At 47.3% G+C, this 22,726-nt stretch overlaps 2 protein-coding genes and 1 long non-coding RNA gene across 6 annotated transcripts in view; 1 reads left to right on the top strand and 2 right to left on the bottom strand.

The window, feature by feature from the left end:
- DVL3 (dishevelled segment polarity protein 3) overlaps window positions 1-284 on the bottom strand; it is a 30,895-nt gene extending 30,611 nt beyond the window's left edge. For 2 of the 4 annotated variants that reach the window (XM_083848300.1, XM_083848302.1), the window contains exon 1: window positions 43-284. In XM_083848300.1, coding sequence (XP_083704426.1) covers window positions 43-209 — 167 coding nt within the window. In that variant the 5' untranslated portion in view covers window positions 210-284. The remainder of the gene's footprint in view (window positions 1-42) is intronic. The other 2 variants (XM_083848301.1, XM_083848303.1) reach the window with 1 other exon arrangement.
- The window catches only part of LOC310904098, a 12,017-nt gene extending 8,363 nt beyond the window's left edge, over window positions 1-3,654 (top strand). The window contains exon 2 of the long non-coding RNA XR_014588042.1: window positions 978-3,654. This is a non-coding gene — a long non-coding RNA (uncharacterized lncRNA). The remainder of the gene's footprint in view (window positions 1-977) is intronic.
- EIF2B5 (eukaryotic translation initiation factor 2B subunit epsilon) lies at window positions 3,295-22,726 on the bottom strand. Its single transcript, XM_083848307.1, has 16 exons — window positions 22,524-22,726; window positions 20,967-21,091; window positions 20,094-20,279; window positions 19,821-19,998; window positions 18,694-18,774; window positions 17,882-17,959; window positions 17,490-17,802; window positions 16,712-16,857; window positions 16,260-16,398; window positions 15,552-15,653; window positions 14,774-14,881; window positions 13,808-13,898; window positions 12,952-13,075; window positions 7,562-7,687; window positions 5,938-6,048; window positions 3,295-5,076 (listed from the first exon to the last, which is right to left on the bottom strand). Exons 1-16 carry the CDS (start codon window positions 22,674-22,676, stop codon window positions 5,011-5,013), a joined length of 2,127 nt encoding a protein of 708 aa, XP_083704433.1. The 5' UTR covers window positions 22,677-22,726; the 3' UTR covers window positions 3,295-5,010.

Below are 22,726 nucleotides of genomic sequence, written 5' to 3'. Positions count from 1 at the left end.
AACCGGGGGGGGGGGGAGGGGGGGGAAGGGGGCGTCGCTCACCCGAAGTCGTCGTCCATGGACTTGAAGTAGAACTTGTAGTTGGGCCGGTTGAGGAGGCCCTTGAAGTCGCCCAGGGTGACGCGCTCGGCGGGGATGGGCAGCTTCACCAGGTACGGCGTCTCCTGCTCGTCCAGGTGGTAGATGATCTTCGTCTCGGCCGCCGCCATGGCGCCCCTGCCCGGCCTCCTCCTCCTCCTCCTCCTCCGCCTTCCTCCCGCGACCCCCGGCCTCCTTCCTCCCCGCCGCGGCCCCCGGCCCGGCCCGGCCCCCGCCCGCTCCCCGGCCCGCCTGCGGCCTCGGCCCCGGCCCGGCGCCCCGCGCCCCTCGTTGTGCGGGTCCCAGCGCCGCCCGGCCGCACGGCGCAGGCTCGGGCTCGGCCGGCTCCTCCCCCGGCCGCCCGCCCGCCGCCCCGGCACCGCCGGAACCGGAACCGGCGCCCCGCGGGGCCGAGCCGAGAGGGGGCCGCCCCCCCCGAGCCCCCGAGGGAGCGGGCTCAGGGGACCTGGGGGACAGGCGCAGCCCCTCGGCCTTTGTCACGCTCCTCAGCCCCTTCCCCGAGCCCCTCGTGTCGCTGCGTGGCCCCTCAGAGCAGGGCAGGGGGCTTTGCTCTGCGCTGTGCTGTGCCCCCCTGCCCTGACCCCTTTGGGCGCCCCACATGCTGTCCCCCATGGGCCCCGTCCCGCAGGGCTGTGGCGTGCGGCAGGAGCCCAGCACTGCTCTCCCCGGTTCCTTTCCAAGCCCCTCATCGCCACCCCGTAACCTTCCCTGGTGCTCGGGCCCTTTCAAGCTCTCCAGCCTCACTCCCTCGGATGGTAACATCACCACTCATCGCCACCGCTGTTCTTTGCGAGCATCCTTCACGCATATGCTAGCCTCTTCAACTGTGCACACCTCAGCTCCAAAAGCCCCTCAGCTCCATCACTTTCTCCCCACAGACCCCATTACTTTAGCCTGCAGTCACCGGCACTGTGACTCCAGCCACCCCGCCGGCACCCAAGGGGCACCAAGGAACTGTCTCCATCAGCAGTCGCCTGGAGCTGGAGCTGAAAGCAAAGCTGTGGCAAACAGAGCTTGGGGAACACTCACCGCCAGGAAAGACATTAACAGCCTTGCCCTGTCCTGGATTAGAAGGAACGCACGCAAAGAACCACACAGTGGGATCACAGGGGGGCATGAGACCAGACTGCCAGTCCTCCGTGCCAGGCTCACCCACGGTAGGAAGAGCCAGAGATCTCGCAGGGAACAGCGCCAAGCTCCGAAGGCTGGCAGGCAGGTATGAGCTAAATAGCCTCCTCATACATTAGTGAGTCCTGGAGGTGTTCCTAGCAGTTATATGGGCAGCACTGCTAGACTGCGTTAAGAATCCCACATTACATTGAAAAAAAAATACTCAAGAAGACCTCAGGTAAATTGTAAGAAGCATAAGGCTCTCCCATGTCTCCACAAGAATTATAGTCTTCCTCTAGCAGGGCCAGCACCACTCTCTTGTCCTCTTACCCACCCCCCTGACCACAGCTGCAGCTTCACCCCGGAACCTGCATCATACGCATTGGCCACCTTTGTTACCATAAGTGCCATTTTGTGAAGTGTGAGCTCCCAAGGGACCACAGGCAACCACAAGGTAAGAGGAGAGGTGCCACACACCCACGGGGTGGTGCAGACCAAATCTCATTGTTACAGCCTTCCCTTTTAAAACAGGCCAAGTGATTGAATACGCTCAACTGATAGATTGATTTAACTGCTCCCAGGAGTCTTGCGAAGCATGACTCACTGCCAATGAATGGGGGTTAAGATCACAGAGCCAAAGGAATTGTCAGTAAGGGATAGTGCTGAGAAGTCTAGGTCCAGAAGGAAGAGTTTCTGAACATCCTGTTGGTTTACGTCTATATTTAAATATTACAGCGCTGATAGCACTGCTTCTCCTTACAGAGTAAACAGGCTCTAGGCATTTTAGTGCATCTGTGAGGCTTGCTCAGAACAGCCCCAAGCAGATGTAGATGTACTTGAGTTCCATCACTTACGTCTCTAAGCAACACAAACCTACTTCCTTTTTCTAAAACGCACACTATTGTTAACTGCAGTTACAGGCTTGACATGTGAAACACCAGGTGAAACTCATCAATCCATCCACATTAGATGGGAAGTCAGACAAGATGAGTGCTACGGTCTTAGAAAAAAACAATCTACTTACTGCTTACATTGTTAAAGAAGGCAAATAGCAATGACTGTGGGCGCAGTCAAGGTTGCTTTCAAAGGTGTTTCTAGTCTTCCGACCAAACACAAGACTTGATGGAAAGCAACAGAAACCATCGAGCTGACCCAATGCTTAAACAATTCAATTAATGCTCCTTTAAAAGGTAAACACTCATCTGCCCCTAAGAATGCTGCACTATGCCAGAGCTCCACCCTGGAGAATACCAAGGGTGGTTCTATCAAGTTCTACTTTGACCATCTCCTTTTCGCTATTCTGTTATCAGCAACTTAAGACAACCCACCACACACACCACCAAGGCCTAAAGGATAGGAATATTTGATCATAGTGACATTCCCCCCTTGATCTTCGCCCTCGAGTAAGACAGCGGCTTACACCAAGAAAAATTTGACTACTATGGAGCAAAGAAGTGAGGAATGTGGAAAAAAAAAAGTGGAATTGTTACTTGGCAAAAAAGAATCAAAAACCCGTGGCAAAAACAAGGTATTTATGGAACTACACGTTAAACCTATTTTTTAAACCATCTTCACATTGTAAAAGGGAAAAAAACCTTCAAATGTCCAAGGAGATTTTAGCATTCCTGAGTCTCCTGACCTGGCTTGTAAATGCTTTTAAATATGAGCTCTGTAGCTGTCTGTCCTCCCCTGTCTCCACCAGATCTTACTCCCCACCATTAGGAGGACATGTCACAGTACATAACAGCCAACGTTCCCACTAGCTCTCATCATGGCTAGGAAAACAGGTTTCATAGGATTTAAGGTTCATCTCTGCAACACAATCCTGTACAAAAACAAATCTCACCGATTTCAGGATTCTATGTTCAAGTGTTAACAAACTGTTCTCTACTTTTAAATAACAAGGTCATGGGCTATCACTGAATATTTATACCAATTCCATTGTGTGCTCACTTCTTACCCGCTTAATATGTGCCTGAAATCTCCTGAGGAAAAGTAGAAATGCGTTACTTAGCTTACCTCTAGGCTCTGCTCAAGCACGGACAACAGGACACACAGTTTTCCAACAAACCAAGCAGGCCAGTATCACCAGGATAGTTTTTATTTGCTCCCTGAATTAAATATTGGCAGATACAGAAAATTCAGATACCAACTATTTCCCCAACATTTACAAGACTGAGTTTGCTATGTCAGAAAACAAGCACAGTTACGCACAGTCCTGGCAACTGATAGTGTGAGTGCACAAGATCGCCCTGGCTGAACATCGGTTTTGAAGAGGCAGCACCCCTGGCCTCCAGCATCCAACACTGTCCCCTCACTGACAGTTGTGGCACCACGGAACGGCCAAGTAAATATCCTGAGTGGGCAGCTCCAGTGCATATTCCAACCCCCCTCGCAAGGGATTTATTCCATGCTCCTCCTGAAGGGACAGAGGCAAGGTCAGCACGTCCAACATATAACCCACCTACGAACACAAGCTGATTCCCACTGGGCCTTTTTTTTGCTCTGTTCTTTATAAGAGCAGAGAAGAACGCAGCACAGCGACATTTCCAAGCAAGTTGTTCTTAAAGGCCTTACTGCTGCCTGCCACACATCGTGCTGGCAACAAAGCGCCAGAGGCACGCTCGTTCCCTGCTGCACGCCGAGCAGCTCTGCAGCTGCTGACCTTCACAATGGGTTTGCAGCACTTTCCCTGCTGTCTGAGGAAGGGGAAGTTCTCAAATAAAAAGACGCAAGTTTGAGGAAGAAAGCTTATATAACCAAAATCATTTGGAAACACAAAGCACGTGCAGTTCAAGGAGATACCATCTGCTCTTTTTCACATTGGAGCAGAACTTAGGAACTTGCGTTCTCCTTAAAGGAGTTGGTACGATCAGTGCCCTCAGAGCAAAACATGAGTGTAGTTGTACAGCAGGAGAAGCCAGGCATCTCTGCTCTCTCTGCTCCCTTTTTACTAAAGAAAATAAAGGGGGGGAAGAGATGTACAGCTGGGGATGAGCAGCAGACATATCACATCTAAGATGTGGTAAACCATGTAGCATTTCATTGACCAGTGTGCATCCACTATTAGCCAACCCCTGTTGGGGAAGCTGAGTACCTATGACCCTGTTCTAAAGAAAGAGGAAACACATGGTATTACCAACTCCACTGTGCAACCTCGTGTTAGATCCTAGCACAGCAGATGGCAAGAGATTCTCCTTTCATCAAGATCATAGAAGTGCCTTCTGGGCTGCAAAATGCCTTGGGCATCCTAAGACAACTGCATCTTCTCCAGGCACAGGAACTCTGGAAACTCGGTCCCGCACTCCAGATCCTCATCCACATGCTCCTACTTACCAACCTTGCCAGTGTCTCTTCAGCAGTTCTGAGCTCCAGAAGCAATAAGGACTCCAAATAATTTATCTGTACGACCACTCTTCCACAACCCCAATGGTTAGGTTTATACGGGCGATGCATTTGCATCTGTTTGCTCCTTTTGTACTAGTAACAAGGAGCTTCCAAAATATAGCTTATAGTATACCATATCCGGGCTCCAGAGGGATTCTAGGTATCACCACCTCCTGCTTTTCCCGTATGGTTATTACACTGTGCTACAACCATCCAACATAACGTGCCACTAGACAAGTGAGGGAGGGAAGGAAGTGGCAAAGTTGGGAATGCACAACATAATTAATGATGGGATTGTCAGTCACTTCGATGTCAGGCCCCACATCTACACACCATGCACTGGCACTGATCTTGCCCTGCCCACTTGGCCCGGAAAGGCAGTGAGAGTGCCTCTTCTCATGCCAAGCCACCGTGTCAGTCTTGGTCGCCGTCAGACGACTCTTCTTCTGCCTCCTCCAGCCACTGGATAAACTTCTGGAGCTGCAGAGAGAATGAAATGTAGGTGGGTAACAGGTGACAAACAGGTGCTGGGAACGCTCAACAACTATATCGTGTCAGTGAGGACTGCTATCACACACAAGAAAGAGAAAGGGTGTTTCTATAAAACATAAAAACAGAGGCAGATTTGAGGAAGAGACACACAAGTTCAGATGAAAACCAACTGGGATGCCATTGAAAGCACTGCTGACCTATACTACCAGTTGACTTTGCAAAGGTTTATAAACAAAGCAAAGGTTTAAACAAAGCCGCAGTTCCTCAGAGGTGGCCTTCTTCCCCTCCAACTCGTCCAAATCCAGGGAGGAGGACTGGAACAGGGCTCAGCCAAACTGCAGCATAAAGTTCTGTCTGATGGAAGGGGGAAGTTTATATGCTCCCTTGCAACACAAGCCAAATGAAACCACTCAGTACAGCAAACGCTTCAAAATATATGCGAAGGGGCTGGTAAGCCAGGAATGAAAGCTTCAAAGGAATTGCATGGGGCCAGCAAACAGGGCATTGGCCTAAAGCCCATTTCAAATGGGTGTTGGCTTAGAGAGACCGTGCTGCTCCTCCAGAAAGTGCTGGCCTTATGCTACAGACCCCACTTAAAACAACATCCCTCTCCTACTGCCTCCATTCCTTGTTGAAAGAGGATGATTATGGCAGAACGCACAGAAACATCCGCTCTGGAGAACAAAGTTGCGTTGTTTAGCACTCAATACACCGGTGCATTACTGGCCTACCATGTAACAGCAGCTGCTCCACAGAAGGTGACAGTGGCACTGAACTCCAAGGTTCTTTTACCAGATGTTGCTTTTTTTTTTTTTTAAAAAAAAAAAAAAAGACACCTTTGGGACTTACCCTCTGGTTTTTACGAAGCTGCTTTCCCTTGTCAGATGTGTCCCGCAGAGAGAACCAGTTGAGAATTACATCTTCTTCCAGAATTTCCAGCTGGTAAAATGTCATCAACACCTGCATTGATTAAAAAAGAGCAACAGGGCTCTTTATAAAGTCTTTTGGGACTAGCTCATGTCCAAGCACAGAGTTTGCACATAATCTGTGTCTTCCAGCTCCATCTTCAACAGAAGGCAATCAGTCTGTTTAATTTTGATTTTATTATTAAAAATAACTGTACTTCCCCTGTCAAGCCCTATGCTCCTGGAAGCTGGATGCTATTACACGTACCGAGTCAAAGTTCAAGCCCCATCACCTTCAGCTCTACGGCTGCAGAGTATGCTTGAGAGCTGTGGGCAACAAGAGGCCACAGAGGGCATCAGTTCAAGATATTTCTCTTTTTAAAGCACCCCAAAAATATCCCCAAAGCAGATCAGATAAGCCACTCTTATGCAGGCCCAGATACGCACAGCAGTGACGTACGCAGAGAAGAGCGTGAATCCATCCACCCTGCCCCAGGCTCCCTCGTCCTGTCAGTTCTCTCTGAAAAGTGCCTTATGGCAGGTGTCAAAGCAATTGGTCATTCACCAGCTCAAACCCCCGCCCAGCGCAGCGAGGGTAAGACGCAGTCGTGCTTTCTCAGGGTGCCTTTGTGCTCAGGCAGAGCAGGCACTTTGCAGTTGGTCTCCTCGCGGCAGAGCACTGACAAAGCCGTCTGCCAACTCCAAATATAAAGTGTCATTTCAATTCTCAGCCTCCAGGGAAACCCAAGCTCCTAGAACAATGGACACATGCCAAACAATTGCTGTAATTCAATGACATTTTGGCTCAACAAACCAAAGGCTTTTGGCTCAGCTCCATGCTAAGTGCTTTGCCATTAGCCAGAGGCACTGGTGGCAGAAGTTAAGATTACTCTGTCTTGAGGAACCAAGAGTTAACCAGGCCCTAGGAGAGCTCTTCCAAAAGACAGGGGCTTCTTGAGGCTGATGAAGGAAAATACTTGCAATTCAAACCAAATGCACTTAGTCTGATGACAGAAAGAACACAGGGACAAAATATTTGTGAAGGAGGATTGTGCAGGGATATATTGAAAACTCTTGAAGTGGGAGGATAGGTAACAAACCACGTCAGCTGCTCTTTATTCCCAGTTTCACAACTAGGCCAGCCTGAATAAGAAATTTTGCCCTTATTCCCAGTTTTGCACTCTCAAGCAGCATAAACCATTTGGCAGTTCGATCCCAGGGACCATGCAGAGACAAATGAAGTTAAGCTCTTCCTAAAACAAGTTCCTGGCCTCACCTCTCTTCCAGCACCACACAAGGGTATCTGGGTTAGAAGCTGCAAAAGAATAGCTCCCTTCAGGCTTCATGTTGGTAACGAATACTTACCCTCTGCAGTGCTCACTCTGAGACACAGAACTTTATTTTTTTTTTTTTTAAAGCAATCGTTATAGATGGATTTCCTATACACGCTCTGCACTGTGACCCCACATTTCTCTCCTCTAAAGCAGACAAGCTGATGATGTGAACAGGATGCGTTTCACCATGAATCCAGCAAAAACAGGTCCTCCGAGCTGGGAGCAGATACTCACTTTAGCTATTGATGTGCAAAGACTGTCATGTTCCAGGAAGAATTCCTCAATGGCAAATAAGGCATTCAAGTGATCTGACGCACGTTTTATGTAGTTCTTAAACAACGGGGTCCAGTTCTTCAGCAGCTGCAGGGAAAAAGCACAAATTGTTCCTGAGCTATGAGATGGATGTGTGCACTCAGCCCAGCTTCTCAGCTGTACTGCACCGAGAAACTGACCCAGGACAGCATTTTAAGAAACCCTTCAGCTAGCCAGTTAATGTGTTTGCCTCTCTCTGTCCATTAAACAGACACTATTACGCCGTGTGCAGAAAGGACATGGAATTGCCAAGTAGCTTTAAGAACATCAGTTAGCTTTCTTGGTTTTGCTTCTCTGGATGGAATTCTAGGCAATCACAATAAATGTGTTTAATGGAGTCTGCTACTCAAAGAAAATCACATCACAGCAGACCAATAAGGAGAGGTATATACATGCTCTCAAACTTTTCTCCAAAGGGCAGCTAACATTTCAGTTGCACTTTCCCGCAAAGCAAAAGAGCAAATAAGAACTAAGATTTAAAAAAGTTCCTAATTGCAAGTCACATGTTTTATGTGTGTCTACAGACTTGCTTGAAACCTAGAGCCTGCTGCAGGGAATGGGCAGAAAGGATGAATGCCAAGAAACTGTTTCACTACTAGTGGATCCCATTTATCTACTCCAAGGCTTATTTTTGATGAAGCCTTTCGTTTAATGATTTTGGTGCTGCCTCTTCAAACAGTATTTCTGGCCAAGTTCCCCACAGCTCTTTCACTTGTACACATCTGAAAAGCAAGCAGCAGGGAAAGCTCTGCAGAGCAGCACAGACTGACCTGAACCCAGGATAGGAGGTAATAAAGATGCAGCCTTGTCCATAAAAGTTTTAAGATAACAGAGCGAGGATGATAAGATACAAAAATTCCTCATTGGCCACATCATGACCAAGCCATCCCATGAAAATACTGTAGCTATTTCATTGGTATGCTCATGCAGATACGTGGTCTTGCCATGCCTTCAACACAGTGCCTCCTTACAGAACACACTCACACAGTCTGTTTGGAAGAGAAATAGGTATTTGTATTTCTTAGGGAATTGGGATGTGTTGAATCTCTGAGTCACCTACATCCAGGGTTCATCAGCACTGTTCTGTCCAGAACAACTGTTAACAGGCAGTAGTAGCCTTGCCAGAGGGAGAGCTCCATGACAAACAGTGGAGCTAGAACCCAAGCTACTGGGGGCTGTCGACACAGCCTGTGCTAGGAAATACTGGTCATCAACTCAATAGCACTACATTCCGCCACCTCTTCAATTATTGCAGCCATTCATGAATTAGCATGCCTCAAACAGACACAAAAAAAGGAAGATTAACACAAATGGATTGATCCATATAGTATATTGACTGGCTGAAGGGACAACAGTAAGAGCACAGAATGATCCTAATTGTCATGGTATTACAACAAAAAGCTGAGAGCTGTATGACGTATTTCCAAAAATTATTCTAACCTTTAGCAAAATGCTTAATCCTAAACACTATTCCTTCTTCTCCAACCATTTCCTGCATTTTTTTTCTTCTTTGGAATTCTTCACCTCAAATGCAGCACAGCTACTAGCAAGTTCCTTCCAGGCTAAGAAATATTTTGTAATACCTTACTGTTAACATCTTTAAATCACAAGCTGATACAATTCTAACCAGAAGTTATGAAATTTTTAAAAGTAATTTATAAAGAAAGCAGAGCTATGAACTCTCACAACCTCAGCACTCAATCCGATGTGCCTATTGCTGGGAAAGGGAGAAAAAAAAAAAATACCATCTCAGGTTGGGAACATGCACTGTTACTGTAACTGGTGCTAATGGGGAAAGGAAGGCTCAGCCCAACAGAGCTCTTTGCAAAAAGATGCACGAGACTGCATGACCACAGAGGCTGTGTTGGGAGTTTCAGAAAAATCTGAACTGGCAGATTAGAAGCCTGCAGTTATTTTAGATTGAAAAGATACTGCAAAATTAAGAGATAGCCGAGAGGGCTGTAGAGACCTACAAACAAACTACAACCTGGAGAAAGCAATCAAATTCCTCTGACAAGTTGGTTCTTTTTTTTTTTTTTAAAAAAAAAAAAAAACCACAGATCTGGTCAGTGATGCCACATCAACTTCATCTTCAAAGAGGCTTGTGATTCACTTTTTTTGTGCCAGAACAGTCTCAAGACCAGGCCTATTTTACCCCCACCTCCAGACAGAACACCACCATGAAATGTGTGGAAAGCATACGGGACAAAGCCTGTGAGTGCCTTGTTTGTGAAAGCCTTCTGACCTTGTTTTGCCTTAACAGCATCTGAGTTGACCCCCAGAAATTTCTCCAGTGAAAGCAAGGATCCACCTGCTCCCTGAACATACAAACCTGTTTTGTGATATTACAGAAGACGATGGCTCCCAAACAGACCCCCAGAGGTGCACCATACATGCTAGCTGCTGGGCGGCAGTGCAGACACAGGCCAGCTGACAAGCTGAATCGCCAAACTGCCTCGTGTGGTTCCTTTTAAACATCCTCACCTATTGTCTGCTGATGCTTCAGTGACAACAGATGCACAGCCTTCAGTTTACCGGCTATGTCAGCCACACTCCCTCAAATCGTGCCTACAGTCTGGGAAAGGTCATGTTTTCTGTACTGTCTCTGCTTTACAACTTGTACAAGAACCAAACGAGATACCTGACATACATCAAACTAAATAACTATTTCTCAAGCCTCCACATTTCATCTGAAAAAAATACCCATGGGCATATCCTTTACCGGATGCTTATTTCCTAAAATTGCTGCAACACTTACGAGCTTCATGCTCAGGGGCCAACACTTCAGAGCACATACTGTGGTTTCAAGTCAAACCATACATCATAACAATGGCATTTCCACAATTTCCCCTCCTGAGATGTCTGGGACTGCTCTACCATTGCTCTAACACAAACAACCCATCTTCCTTTAGCATCTTTTCACTAGCACTGAGCTACAAGGAGAGTGAGAATCAGTCCTACAAAGTTCAGTAAGCTTCCGATATTCAACACTCTCAGAATTCAACTATTTCCATCTCATACAAAATAACTTTGCCATACATAAACCATTACAAGCAGATCTCAGCCTAATACAACCATCGACTGAGGCCATTCTAGCTGCACAGCTACACACTTCAGCTACATCCTCATTATGCACTCACCTATACCAAGCTAGTGCTTGAAATTCTCAGGGTATAATAAGTATTAGTAACTTAAAACACTACACTTTTTACTAATTAGGCAACCACTAATTATTCTCTGCAGAAAAAAACACTTTTCTACTTTTTCAGATACTGTACAAACACATATTCTGCCTGAAAGAACCGATCTCTTCAGAGTACCGTGGGCAAATAAGCACAAGCTGCTGTGCAGGAAGACCATTGGTGTCTGCTTTTTAAGCCTTCAAAGGACAACTCTCTACTTCTGTCAGAGGCACATCTCAACTCTAACATTTAGTTATTATAACAGTGAATAACATTATGTGTGCAATGCAACGGTAACTGTGTGCCTCACCAGGACACTGCCTGCCTGCTGATATCAGTACTGAAAGCCAGCACCACCGAGGCACCAAATTCTCCCAGAGAAGGATACTCTAGGAAACTTGCTGGCTGCTCTTTAACCAGGAACATCGGGAACCATTGCCTGCCGTGATGGTCAACTGATTTGACACTTGAATCTCTTTTTTAATTCCAAAGATATTTGTGTTCCATACATGCACATCACACACAATTCCCTGCCTGAAGAAGTTCCACCTGTCCATGACACAGGGCATAGTCACCCTGAATACATTTTCATTATTATTGCATATCGCTAAAGGTTTTTTTGACCGCGGCCTCTGCTGGCAAGCACGAACACCAGCTTTCCTACAATGACATATGTATCAACAAAGTTACCCAGAGGTAAGCTCTGCATGTACTTCCATTGTCTTTAGCTTCAAAGGGTTTGGGGGCAATTACGCAAAACATTATTCATTTATACAGTACCCTTTATCTCAGACTAGAGCCTCTTCTGACTGGATGTTGCACTGAAATTCTCCTGTCCTACTCTTGCCCTGTTAGGACCCCAATCAAGGACACAGAAAGATGCCATATCCTAGCTTACAAAACAAAACAAAAACCAAACAACCACAAAATCATCTTAAATAGCTACCAACTTTACACACCCTGTTGCCTAGATATACTGCTTTCCACAGAGTCTTACACCTGCTGTAACATTCTCTTCAGTCCTCTTTGGACTATCTTTTTCCAGGACAGGACAACTTACTTAAGAAAACTGACTGGAAAAATGAACAAAAGCAAGCAGAGTGCATAGCACAACCTCATTGGGCCATCTAATAAACAGATCAGCTCGCCTGGATGTTTCCTACAGAAGGCATCTTCACAGATCCAGGAGATGAATTAAGTGCTGTGATTACACCTACATAATCAGTTTGTTACCCTTCTCCATTAGCTTCAAGAAAGCTGACACTTCCTCTGAGAAAGGACGATGAAGATGCCTAGTGTTCCTCTTTAGCTCTGGGAAGGACTAGTTTAAATTCTGTAGGAGACAAGCAGGTGTCAGATACATTTACTCTAAAAGAGCACCTATGTAACATGTAGAGCTAAAAGAGCACCTATGTAGCATGTAGAGTTTGTGAACTCAAAACACACAAATACACTATAGCAAAGAGAAAAATCACTACAATGCCTTCAGCTTGGATCAACAAAACCATTAACATGAAGCTGCCTGCTTTTTAAAGCAGATCCTAAATAAATCCTAAAGCCAGGAAACAGAAATCGCTCTCACCCAATTATACAACCCCAGAGACAAACCAACTCTTTAGAGACACAACAGAACTCTGTATCTTCACTCAAAGACAAGATTATACCTCTGCATTTAGCTGGAAAAAATTGGCACCGGTTACAGTATGCAGACAAGTTATGCCTTGGAAAAGATCCCACTGGGAGAGGAGAACTCCCTGCTGCCCCAAGGACAGGGCTTATGATGGATTAGAACTGGATTCCTGGAATGCAGGCCTATAAAGACATCCTCTAACAGTCCCTCTCTGATCTCTTCTACGTTATACACTTCTACTACCACACACAGGAAACAGAAATGAGCAGAGGTACTGAAGTAGGGCTCCCCGCACCTATGCCCTGAGCTGATTTCTGTCAAGCAGGTACAATAGTTTCAGTTCACTTCTAGGGAAGAAAAGAGAGGCTCATGACCTCAAGGAGCTCAAGTCGCTTCAGGCTTAAGCAAAAAGACTTCTCAGCCAGAAAGAACCTCATGCGTTCAGACTCCTACACACTAAGAGAAAAGCCCCAAGAAGAGTCAAACGGAGCAGCACTCACAGGAAGTAATGCTGAGAAATAGTTCTGGGAGTCCAGGTTTGCATCCAGCTGCTGCAGCGGGAACTCCAGAATCACTTTACTGAGCACCTGCATCATCTCCTTCAGGCCGATGTTATATGCATATCTGCAAGGAAAAAGACAAAAAAAAAAAAAAAGTTTCACACTACATCTCTGCAGACTGGTTCCTCACATAGATTCAGCAGCAAATTCGACTTACATCTTCCAGAATTTTGTTTGTTTCCTCCCCCCAAAAAACATTCAGGTAATAAAGCCACCTTGCATTGCATCAGGCCCCGTGTAAGGCCAACAGCCCTGGAAATCTGCAATCACCATGGAACGAGCTGCGGCAGGGACAGCACCCTCACATTTACTAGAGTGCTGCATGGACATGGTTGCGCAAAAGAAGGGAAACAGGTTTGTATTTGAGAAATACTAGGTAAAAGGCACTCTGATTACATGTTCCAGACTTGCTGCTGTACAAACAGAGTGGACAAGTCACACCACAGCACAGTCTCAGCTGCAGGCAGCTGGTTGAATGTTGCAATGCGAGGAGCATGAGCTTACAAGAAGCCTGTGCCAAGAACTGGCTTTCTCTCTTCAGTCCATAATTACTTAATAGTAATTCAATCTCCCATTACAGAAGTGGGGCTGGAAAAGCTTAACGATTGAGGAAGCTATAGATGCATCAACTCCTGTCATCATTCAGTCACAAACTCTAATCTGCATTTCTCTGCTGTAATATTGGTAAAATTATTGTTTAACAATCAACATGGGTATTCACATGGTTCTCTTCCTAGATCTGCAGTTAAACACAACCGTTCAGAATAAGGGACAGCGTTTTTAAGGGGACACTCACTTGAGAGAGTTGATTTCCAGGACCAGGTTGTCACAAGAAATGTTTTCCTCTTCACCCCTCTGTAACGTACCCAGAACCTCGTTCTGGAAGACTAATGAAAGAAAGGACAAGTAGTTAGGCCAAGGAAGAGCACATATTCTTCAACCCTTTCATCACAAAAGAAACTGTGCCCTTAACAAAGGAAGCATTCTGATGCAGACCTCTATTTGCTCTCCATAAGCTGGCACAAACCCACATCAACTACACTTATAAATAGTGGTATCATGCAAATAAAGGAGAAGACCTTCTAGATAGCATTGATCTAACCACACAAACCAGTACAAAGTTATTTATCTCTGTGATCCTTTACAGCAGTTTCTATTACACTTTCACAATCTAGTCTTTCGTATTCAGACAACCTGACCTTCCTTTAACTAAAGATATGAAAGCAAAGACAGAATTTATTAGTTAATTTCCCATGGGGAGATACTTTCAGGTGCAAAACGTGTATTTTTTTTCCCCAGGTTAGTCTGAACCCCTTTTAAATCCATGTGAACCTAAAACACAAAATCAAAGTATATCTGCCAAAAGAAACAGTTCCTGTAAGGAAATTTAATTCTCCAATAAAATTACAGCAGTAAGCTCTCCAGAACAGGGAGTTTCGCTGGATCTTCACGCAATCTGAGTTTAGGCAACAACACTGCCATTTGAACAGATGACTCAGGGAAGTCATTTTCACGAAGGCCCAGCGTTCATGAGAATGATGAAGGATCTTTGCCTTCTCATCCTTGGCTGCCTTGAGTTAACGTACAATAGCAATACAGCGAGTATTAAAAACCAGGGTAGCAAATGCAGAAAGTGAGGTCAGGAAGCAAACACATTACATCCATCCACAGGCTTTCCAACACACCCAGAGCGAGCAGCACAAGCCTCACTGTCTGCATTACCTGCAGACTTACCATCACTCTCAATAGCCCCATCCCTCACCTTTGATGTCATCTAGCTGAGGGGATGCTGCCCGGCTGTCTGGCTCTTCAGAGCCCATGCTCAGGTCACTGTCTGACTCACTCTCTTCTTCTGAATGCACAGCCGGGCCTGATGAAGAAGAGAAGACACCATTCAATGCTCAAAAGCTTCAGCTGTCAGATGCTTGTGGAACCAGGTGTCCCAGGGACTTCACAATCAAGTCAGCAACCATCTGTCCTTGCAAGAAAGGCTTTACTCACAGGTCCAGATGGTTAGAACTGCTGCAGAGGGAACACTACAGCTGGCACTGGGATTGTTACTATTATTATTATTTTTAAAGTCTACAGGCAGACAGCAAAGGACAGGGACAGAAGCAAATGCATTTGTGCAGACTGCTGACTCATTACAGAGCAGTGTCAGCAGGCTGTCACTAGCAGAAAGAAAAACAGAAGAACCCAGAAGAGCCAAAGCTTATCCCTTCTGTCCCTTTGACAGGAGGGCCTGGTGGCCCGTGGTGTGCCACTCACAGCACAGACAGCTGTGTGTGTTCGTCAAGTTCGTTGTGTAAGTCAAAGATACTATAACCATCTTCCATAGAGCATAGGAAGAGAGAATCTGGTCTGTCACCTTTCTAAATAACCCCTCACCTTCAAACACAAATACATTATCTGAAGGCCCAACTCCTTCACAGAGTCCAGGCCTTATTCTGGGAACGATTATCAGCGTTCCTCTCAGCAAGTTTCCCTGACACAAAGTCTGTCTGCCCATCCCCAGGTGACTACACGAAACTCTTCCTTACCCCATAGACTCTGTCTCTGCTCCTCTTCATCCTCTTCATTCTTGTCATCTGCTTTCCAAAGATAGCCTTTGCCTTCTGAGCCTACATCCTTTTTGTTGTAACCTGAAAAAAGAAACAGCGATTAGGAGGTAGAGGTACTGGACCTGCTTATGGGTAAACCTGAAACAGACTGGTAAAACTTGCATCTACTGCCCTTAAATATCCTTCAGTGAGAGGGAGCTGGGATTCCTGAAGTTGTATACGTTTTTCCACTTCTATCTTCCCACTTGCCTTGACAAGCGACCACTGACTTACCCCCCACAACAGCAGTAGCATTCAGTTGAGCATGTTTAGATCCCTCAGCAAACAGACTGGTAGAAACAGCATCTCACAAGGACAAAGTCCTTGGACACATTCCAGGTACAAGGACATAAATCTTGCAACCTGCCTTGAACTGAACATCTCTTTCAACTCCAGCTTATTGTCTCTTACAAGGCTCCTACTCCAGGAAAATGGAAAATAGCTGAGTCTCCACATATTTCATTGCTGGGATACTGAGGTACAACATCCCACTGACCAGCTTGAGCTGAACACCTTCGCTTGCCCTGTGCAAGCACTAAGCTCCAGCCTGGCACTGCAGAATCTAGAGTGAGGGAGGGAAAGACCCCAGAAGATGGAGGGCAAAGTCCTCTGCACATCCTGAGCGTGTGGTGCCAGAGACTCTCGTACCTTTCAGTTTGACTTTATTCTCCTCCTTATTCACGCCAGAGTCATCACTGAACTGGTCATCATCCTCTTCCTCCTCATCTGGTGGGTGCAGAGAGATCACTGTGCCCTCAGAAAGAGTGATGCCAGGACCTACTACTACCTGCAAATACGTGCAACATATTTTAATGAAGAAACACCCTGATTGTTCCCTCGTCCTGCCACCAGCAGGGAGGGTAACAGCTCCAGACAAGCTATTCCAAGAGAGTCAAACAAATGTGACGACAGATATCAGCACTGCTAGGCCATGTACCATGCTAACCTAGCCAAAATGCCCAAAGGAAGAAAAAGTGGCAGCATACCCCGCATCTCTGAGGAAAGGCCTGGAGCAGCCCTGTATTCTGGTATGGTTTAGTGGACAAGCCTAGGAAGTGCCAAGAAAGGCAGAAAGCAATATAGACACAAACACAACTCACCTGAGAGGAGAGGACACAGTGGGGCTTTAGCTTTACTTCCTCCTTCACTTCAGCATTATCACAGACAACAGAATGGAAGATCTCCACGTTATCTGCTATCTGTACATTGTCCCAGAGAAAAGCTCCATCCAAAACGACTTTATCACCTGTTATACACCATCAAGTACAAATATTTTCATCAAGGCAGACTGCTGCTCTCCCACCCTGCTGAGTTCACTAGAAAGCATCTTACTGAACCTAGGACTGAACAATGCCCTCGATGCATGAAAGATGTTAGATGAAGGGAGAAAAACGGCCTTATAGGCCTCCAGACACTTAACCAAAGATAAAAGCTGAGTTTGTTCTCACAGAGAGTGAAGAAGTTGACAGTAACAATGGACATCTTGGTCTTGCACAAACACAGCCAAATCACAAAAAAAAAGAAAAATCAAGCCAGAGCTAGAAAGAAGGGGCAGCAGGCAGCTCTCAAAAAACGATGCCCCTCATTTGCAGGATATTGGTGGTGATAACCGTAGGTCATTAAACACCATGCATTCTCTTCTGCTGAAACAACTTATTTGCATGAAGTGCTTCCCACCTTTCGGCATCATTAAGGTACTCTGAAAATTTTTATCTATTTCCTCCCCTGGAAAACTAAGCTTTTCTCCTTTTTTCCCATTAGAATTTAGCAAGTACCTAGTATCTTTGGGAGCCAAATGTACTTATCTTGTAAAAAAAAATCCCAACACATTGTGCCCTTATCTGGCACGCCCTGCATGCTCCCCATTCTGGTACTCACCTATCTTACAGTTCTGCCCTATAACACTGTTCGTTATGGAGCAGTTGCTGCCGACGACGGTTCCCTGCCCAATGAGCACGTTCTCTTCCAGCACGCTGCCGTGACCAAGGCTAACATCCACCCCCCGGTAAATGTTGTGTTTAGAATGGGTGTAACTCTGATTCTCGTCATCAGTGAAGTTCATCTCCGGAGTCAAAGGATAAACCCAGCGTCTGATGATGTCAGAGCACACAGCTTCATACATTAGCAGGTTGCATATGTGGGCGCCATACTCTTCTGTCGTTACATGCATGTGGATCTGGTTCCCCAGGACCTGGAAACAGGACGGGACGCGTCAGAGTATTCTCCAATGCAAGGTGACAGGATCTCCCTCCTAACATCCCTCTCCTTACCTCCTCGTTTACTAACAGACCACGCACAAAGTCATCCCGCGTCTGGTAGTCAAAATTGTCTGTAAAAAGCTCAGCCACCTGCCAGGAATAAAATGTAAAGACATAATATAATTACACAAAAAGTTGTCAGGGAAGCCAGTTAATTAATGGCTGTTCAGCGGTTCTCAGAGAGACGAGTTATACAGTATAGGAAAGTGATGCTCTTGCCTTGAATAAAGCTTTGATTCCTGCCGGTAGGAGTGTTGACCTTCCCATCTCTTCCTCCTACCGCAGACTATGAACAGATTCTGGTTTTCAGAAGGGGCAAAACATATAACTTTAGCACCTCCAAGCAGTCCGCCCAGCCTCGCTTTGTAGTTTCACTCCCAAAGGAAAGCTGCAGACCAGCTCTTTCAGAAGCGGGAGAGATGTCACCAAGCCATTACTAAGCCTAGGCTGGAGCAGCCCTGCATATTACCCTAACGTGGCACCAGCTTGCACGTACTGACACTTTTCCACAGTATAGGCATCACATCTGCTCCACGGACTTTACTACTGCTTACTTTCCAGCATGGTTTCATCCTGTGCCCAGTCAGCCATTCGGTCTCCTGGTGCGTCTACAGGTTAGTTCTGCCTGGCCTCGAGCAGGGGATGGCAGGAACAGGCTGGGCTCACAGAGCTGTGCCACAGGATCCCAGCTCAGTCACTGAGCACAGCGGGGAGTTCTGGTTTTCAAACCCAGTACACCAAGGGCACACGCACCCCCTGCACGTCAGGAGCACCGAGGAAGCAACGCAGATTGAACTGTAGACCCTCGGAAGGGCAGAGCTCACCTGTGGAGAGCAGATGCTGATATGACAATCCAGCAAGTCATGGCGCACCTCCACGTTCTCAATAGAGTTCTGAAACAGATTCTGGAAGAGGAAAAAATTCAGGTGATCTGAGCGTCGCACGCAGCACTGAACCCCCAAAGTCTTCCCCAGTCCAGAGGTACCACATTGATTAAACACTTAAGCTAGCTGCTGTTCTGGAGATCAGAAAAGTCCACAATCTATCCTGAGACAAGCATAGCAGGCACAGCCCAGTCACACACACAGCTGGGAATCAGTCAGCCTCAACCGTACAAAGTGCAGTTCTCCAAGGAACAGCTGGTACATCAAACTATTGCTTTTTTTTTTTTCCTGGGAGGTTCCTTACCTTTATTTGTTAAAAAGCTACAAATGTACAAAGAACACTAATAAATCCAAATGCAATATTCACGGCTTTCATACCCCCCGTGGACTTTTACAGTCGTGGGGTGGTTTTATTTTCCTCCTCCTTTTTTGTTTTGGACAATGATTTGTGCTTTCATTTGAAGGTAGGGAATAGTTTACCAATAACCGATTTAGAGATGAAAATGTCAGATATATTCATAGTCTTTCTTCTGATTTGAAAAAGAAAAGGGTCCATTTATCTCACTGAAGAAAGTGCCTCCACCAATGTGTACTGAGAATTTAGTACATTATTAGCAGAGCCCCTAACTATTCTAGGGAAACAGTTCAGGTGGAAGTGATAAGAGGTACTACACCTTGCACCTCCTTTTATTCCACCCTGTGTCAGGCTCAGTGTCACTTCAGAACGGTTTGTGTATGACAGTGGCACAGGAACCCCAATTTGCAAGTCTCTGCGACAACATGAATCATCCACCTCCCTTGTTTCATACGGAGAAAAGGACGCAAACCGAATTTTGAGAAATGCCTGCCCCATCTTCAAACTCTGCAATGAATCCCAGCACAATGTCACCCAGCCTTACATAAAGGTTAGAGAAAAAAGAAGCCAGTTTACCAAGAGTTACTTCCTATCAGCTGCTCCTCCAAAAGAAGCAGCAAGCACAGTTCCCCAGCCCTCCCTCAAGGAGGATTTCCTCGCTGGGCTACTTCACTACTGCAGCCCTTTTCCACCCATCAGGTTCCAGACGCACCATAGGAAAGCGGAAGCGTTTCAGCCCCTGGGTTCTCTGATAGTGAAGGACGCGGTTTGTGGCACTGTCCATAGCGATAACAATGTCATCCTCCTTGCACCTGGCGTGGTGATCAGGTGAGGACTCCTTGAAAATCATCGTCATCACAGAAACGTTCTTTTCCATCTTACGACGCAACCTGAAAAAACGAGGGCAGAATTTTAAAATCCCTCTCCGGACCATCAGAGCCCAGACAAGCACACCAGGCGAGCACGCGTTTCTTTCACCACCTACTTGTGCTCTTCCAAGGCTGCGGATATATTGAAGTTGGACACCACGTCCCCAGTGACCAGAATGAAGTCAGAGCGAACGAGGGACTTGGCATCAACATCCCTCAGCACGTCCCCAAGGGAGCGGTACAGGTCGGAAGTCACAAAGCGCACCGTGTTGGGAGAGGTGTGCCGGCACCACTTGGATTTTCTGAGAGGAGAGAAACACATCAGAAAGGCACAAAAAAGTTACTCCTACAGAGAACTGAGGAGGACATGGTGCATGGGACACCCAGAAGTGAATGCAGGGAGAATCCTAGCACAGGAAGCACACCAGCCACTGGCTCAGGCATGTCTGTTTATCAGCAGATGAACTGAAAGAGGTCAGGCTGAGACCAAAGCTTGTGGGAAGTTAGGAAACCAGACTTCCCAATGAGCCGAGACTTGACAGCAGGAACAAAAAAGCTACACACAACCCTTTTTCTTCTTAGAAAAGGGTAAAGATTGTGTGCTTCCTTTCAGCGCCCAGAGGCAGAGGTGCTGTCAGCCCAGACCGTTCCCACGTGCTGCGTGACACAGCGAGGCAGGGCACAAGGCAAGGGGCGGTGCTGAAATTTACACGGCTACCCAGGCAATCCCTGCTTTTAAGCCAGAATAGTTAAATGCCAATATAAACGCAGCCCCCAGGCAGGCAGCCCTCTTGAAACACTGCACAACCACGCTCCGTCACAGGAGGAATGGTCTTTCCCGAGACGTGTTAGGAGATGTCCCTTGAAAGGGAACCTAGCACGCAGCTTTCATCAGCAGGATCAGAGAAATCAATGTAAGACCTTTAAACTTGCTGGAGGACAGAAGAATTTTTTCCATGATCAAGCTAAAAAGGAGAAGAGATTCTTACTGTAAATGCTCTTTTATCTCAGCTGACTTCCAACAGCAGAAAACAAAGGTTTCTTCCACTCCAGTCGCTGTTAGGAACTCCAAGGTGTAGTCAATCATGGCCACGTTTGCCATCGGTAAAAGAGCCTAAAAAACAGACACACAGAGAACTGACCAAACACTGCACCTCAGCATCAGCAAGTCTCCCCCAAACTCCGAGCACAAGGTCATTGGCAGTGCCAGAAAAAAAAATCAATGAATAACTGCACTACCTCCTTTCATCAAAAACGTTCAAACTGTTGGGGCGCACCAGGGACGAACCTACTGATAACAGTTTGTATCAGTTTCTAGCGTTCTACAGGGGACACTGCTCACTTCACAGAGGAAGGCATAAGCAAAACAAAGGTACCACATATAAACCTGTCCTGGTTTTGGCTGGGATAGCGTTCATTTTCTTAGTAGGAGCTGGTATGGTGCTGTTCTAGGTTTAGGATGAGAATAATGCTGAGAACACACAGATGTTTTAGTTGCTTCTGAGCAGCGCTGACACTAAGCCAAGGACCTGGCAGCTCGTGCTGCCCTGCCAGCGAGGAGGCTGGGGGTGCACGAGGAGCTGGGAGGGGACAGGGGCAGGACAGCTGGCCCCAAGCGGCCAGAGGGACGCCCCGTACCACGTGGAGCTGTGCTGAGCAGTACAACTGGGGCTTGGTCAGGAGCTGGGGGGCAGCCACTGCTCGGGGACTGGCTGGGCATCGGTCAGTGAGTGGTGAGCATCACTGTGCATCGCTTGCTTTGTATATTTTTGTCATTATTAATATTCTCCGTTCCTTTTCTGTCCTATTAACTGCCTTTATCTCAACCCATGACTTTTACCTTTTCTCTGATGCTCTCCCCCACCGCACAGGGAGGGAGGAGCGAACGGCTGAGCTGCCTGTTGGGTCAAACCACAACAAAAGCTCTTCTGTGAGGACTCAGCTAAGCCCGACTAGAAAACTCACATATCCTAGCGCGTCGCTTCCCTGACTCAGGCTTCAGCTGCTACAAGAAAAACCTGTTGGACATGAGCGATGGTGCCGCAGGAGTACGAGTGTCCAGGGGAAAAGGGGGGGGGGGGGGTAAGATGCGATCTAAAGTGAATTGAGTACTCTGATTTAAGATTCAGGCCATACCTTTAAACACGGTTACTGATTTACAAGCGAATGAGCGCTTACCATCCTTTGGCTTATTTTTTGTCCTGCTTTGTTTCAGACCTGATGCCGCGTGTGCGGCTGTGACCGCCACAAGCCCGTAATTAGCGGAGGAGGTAGTCTCACTGCCCAGACCTGGAAGCGCTCCTTCCTTCCACGTACAGCTCTCCGATTTGGGTACCTAACACACTTTCAGCCCCGTTCTTTTCCTTTTCCCACCCCCGCGCCCGCCGCTGCCGCACGAGCCGAGCAGCAGGCCCCATGCCGCACGCAGAGCGGCTCCCCCCGGCTCCGCGCCCCAGGGAAGGCGGCGGGGCCCTGCAGCAGCCCAGGGGCCGCGCTCCCCCTCACGGCCCGGCCCGGCCCGGCCCGGCCCCGGGGCCGGCTCTCACCCGCGGCCGGTCCTTGGAGATGGGGAAGAAGCGCCGGTTGAAGCTGTCGGCCACCAGCACGGCCTGCAGCGGCGGCGGGGGCTCCTCCTGCGGGTCGGGGCCGCGGCCGGGCCCCGCTCCGGCCCCGCGCCTGGCAGCGCCGCGGGCCGCCATCTCCTCACACTGCCTCCTCGCTTCTCCCTCTCACTTCCGCTTCCGGGCCC

This window comes from Anser anser (assembly GCF_964211835.1).
Source record: "Anser anser genome assembly, chromosome: 9".
NCBI classification, from domain to species: Eukaryota; Metazoa; Chordata; class Aves; order Anseriformes; family Anatidae; genus Anser; species Anser anser.
Note: the sequence above shows the minus strand (reverse complement) of the source record. Positions and strands in the feature narration are given on the sequence as shown.

What these genes read in the sequence shown, in the direction of transcription:
- EIF2B5 (XM_083848307.1), bottom strand. Translation starts at nt 22,676, where the DNA reads ATGGCGGCCCGCGGCGCTGCCAGGCGCGGGGCCGGAGCGGGGCCCGGC. An exon ending in ACTGTGTCCTCTCCTCTCAG is followed by an intron (nt 16,399 to 16,711) that starts GTGAGTTGTGTT and finishes ACGTATTTGCAG; the next exon opens with GTAGTAGTAGGTCCTGGCAT. An exon ending in GCAGAGACAGAGTCTATGGG is followed by an intron (nt 14,882 to 15,551) that starts GTAAGGAAGAGT and finishes CTTCTTCATCAG; the next exon opens with GCCCGGCTGTGCATTCAGAA.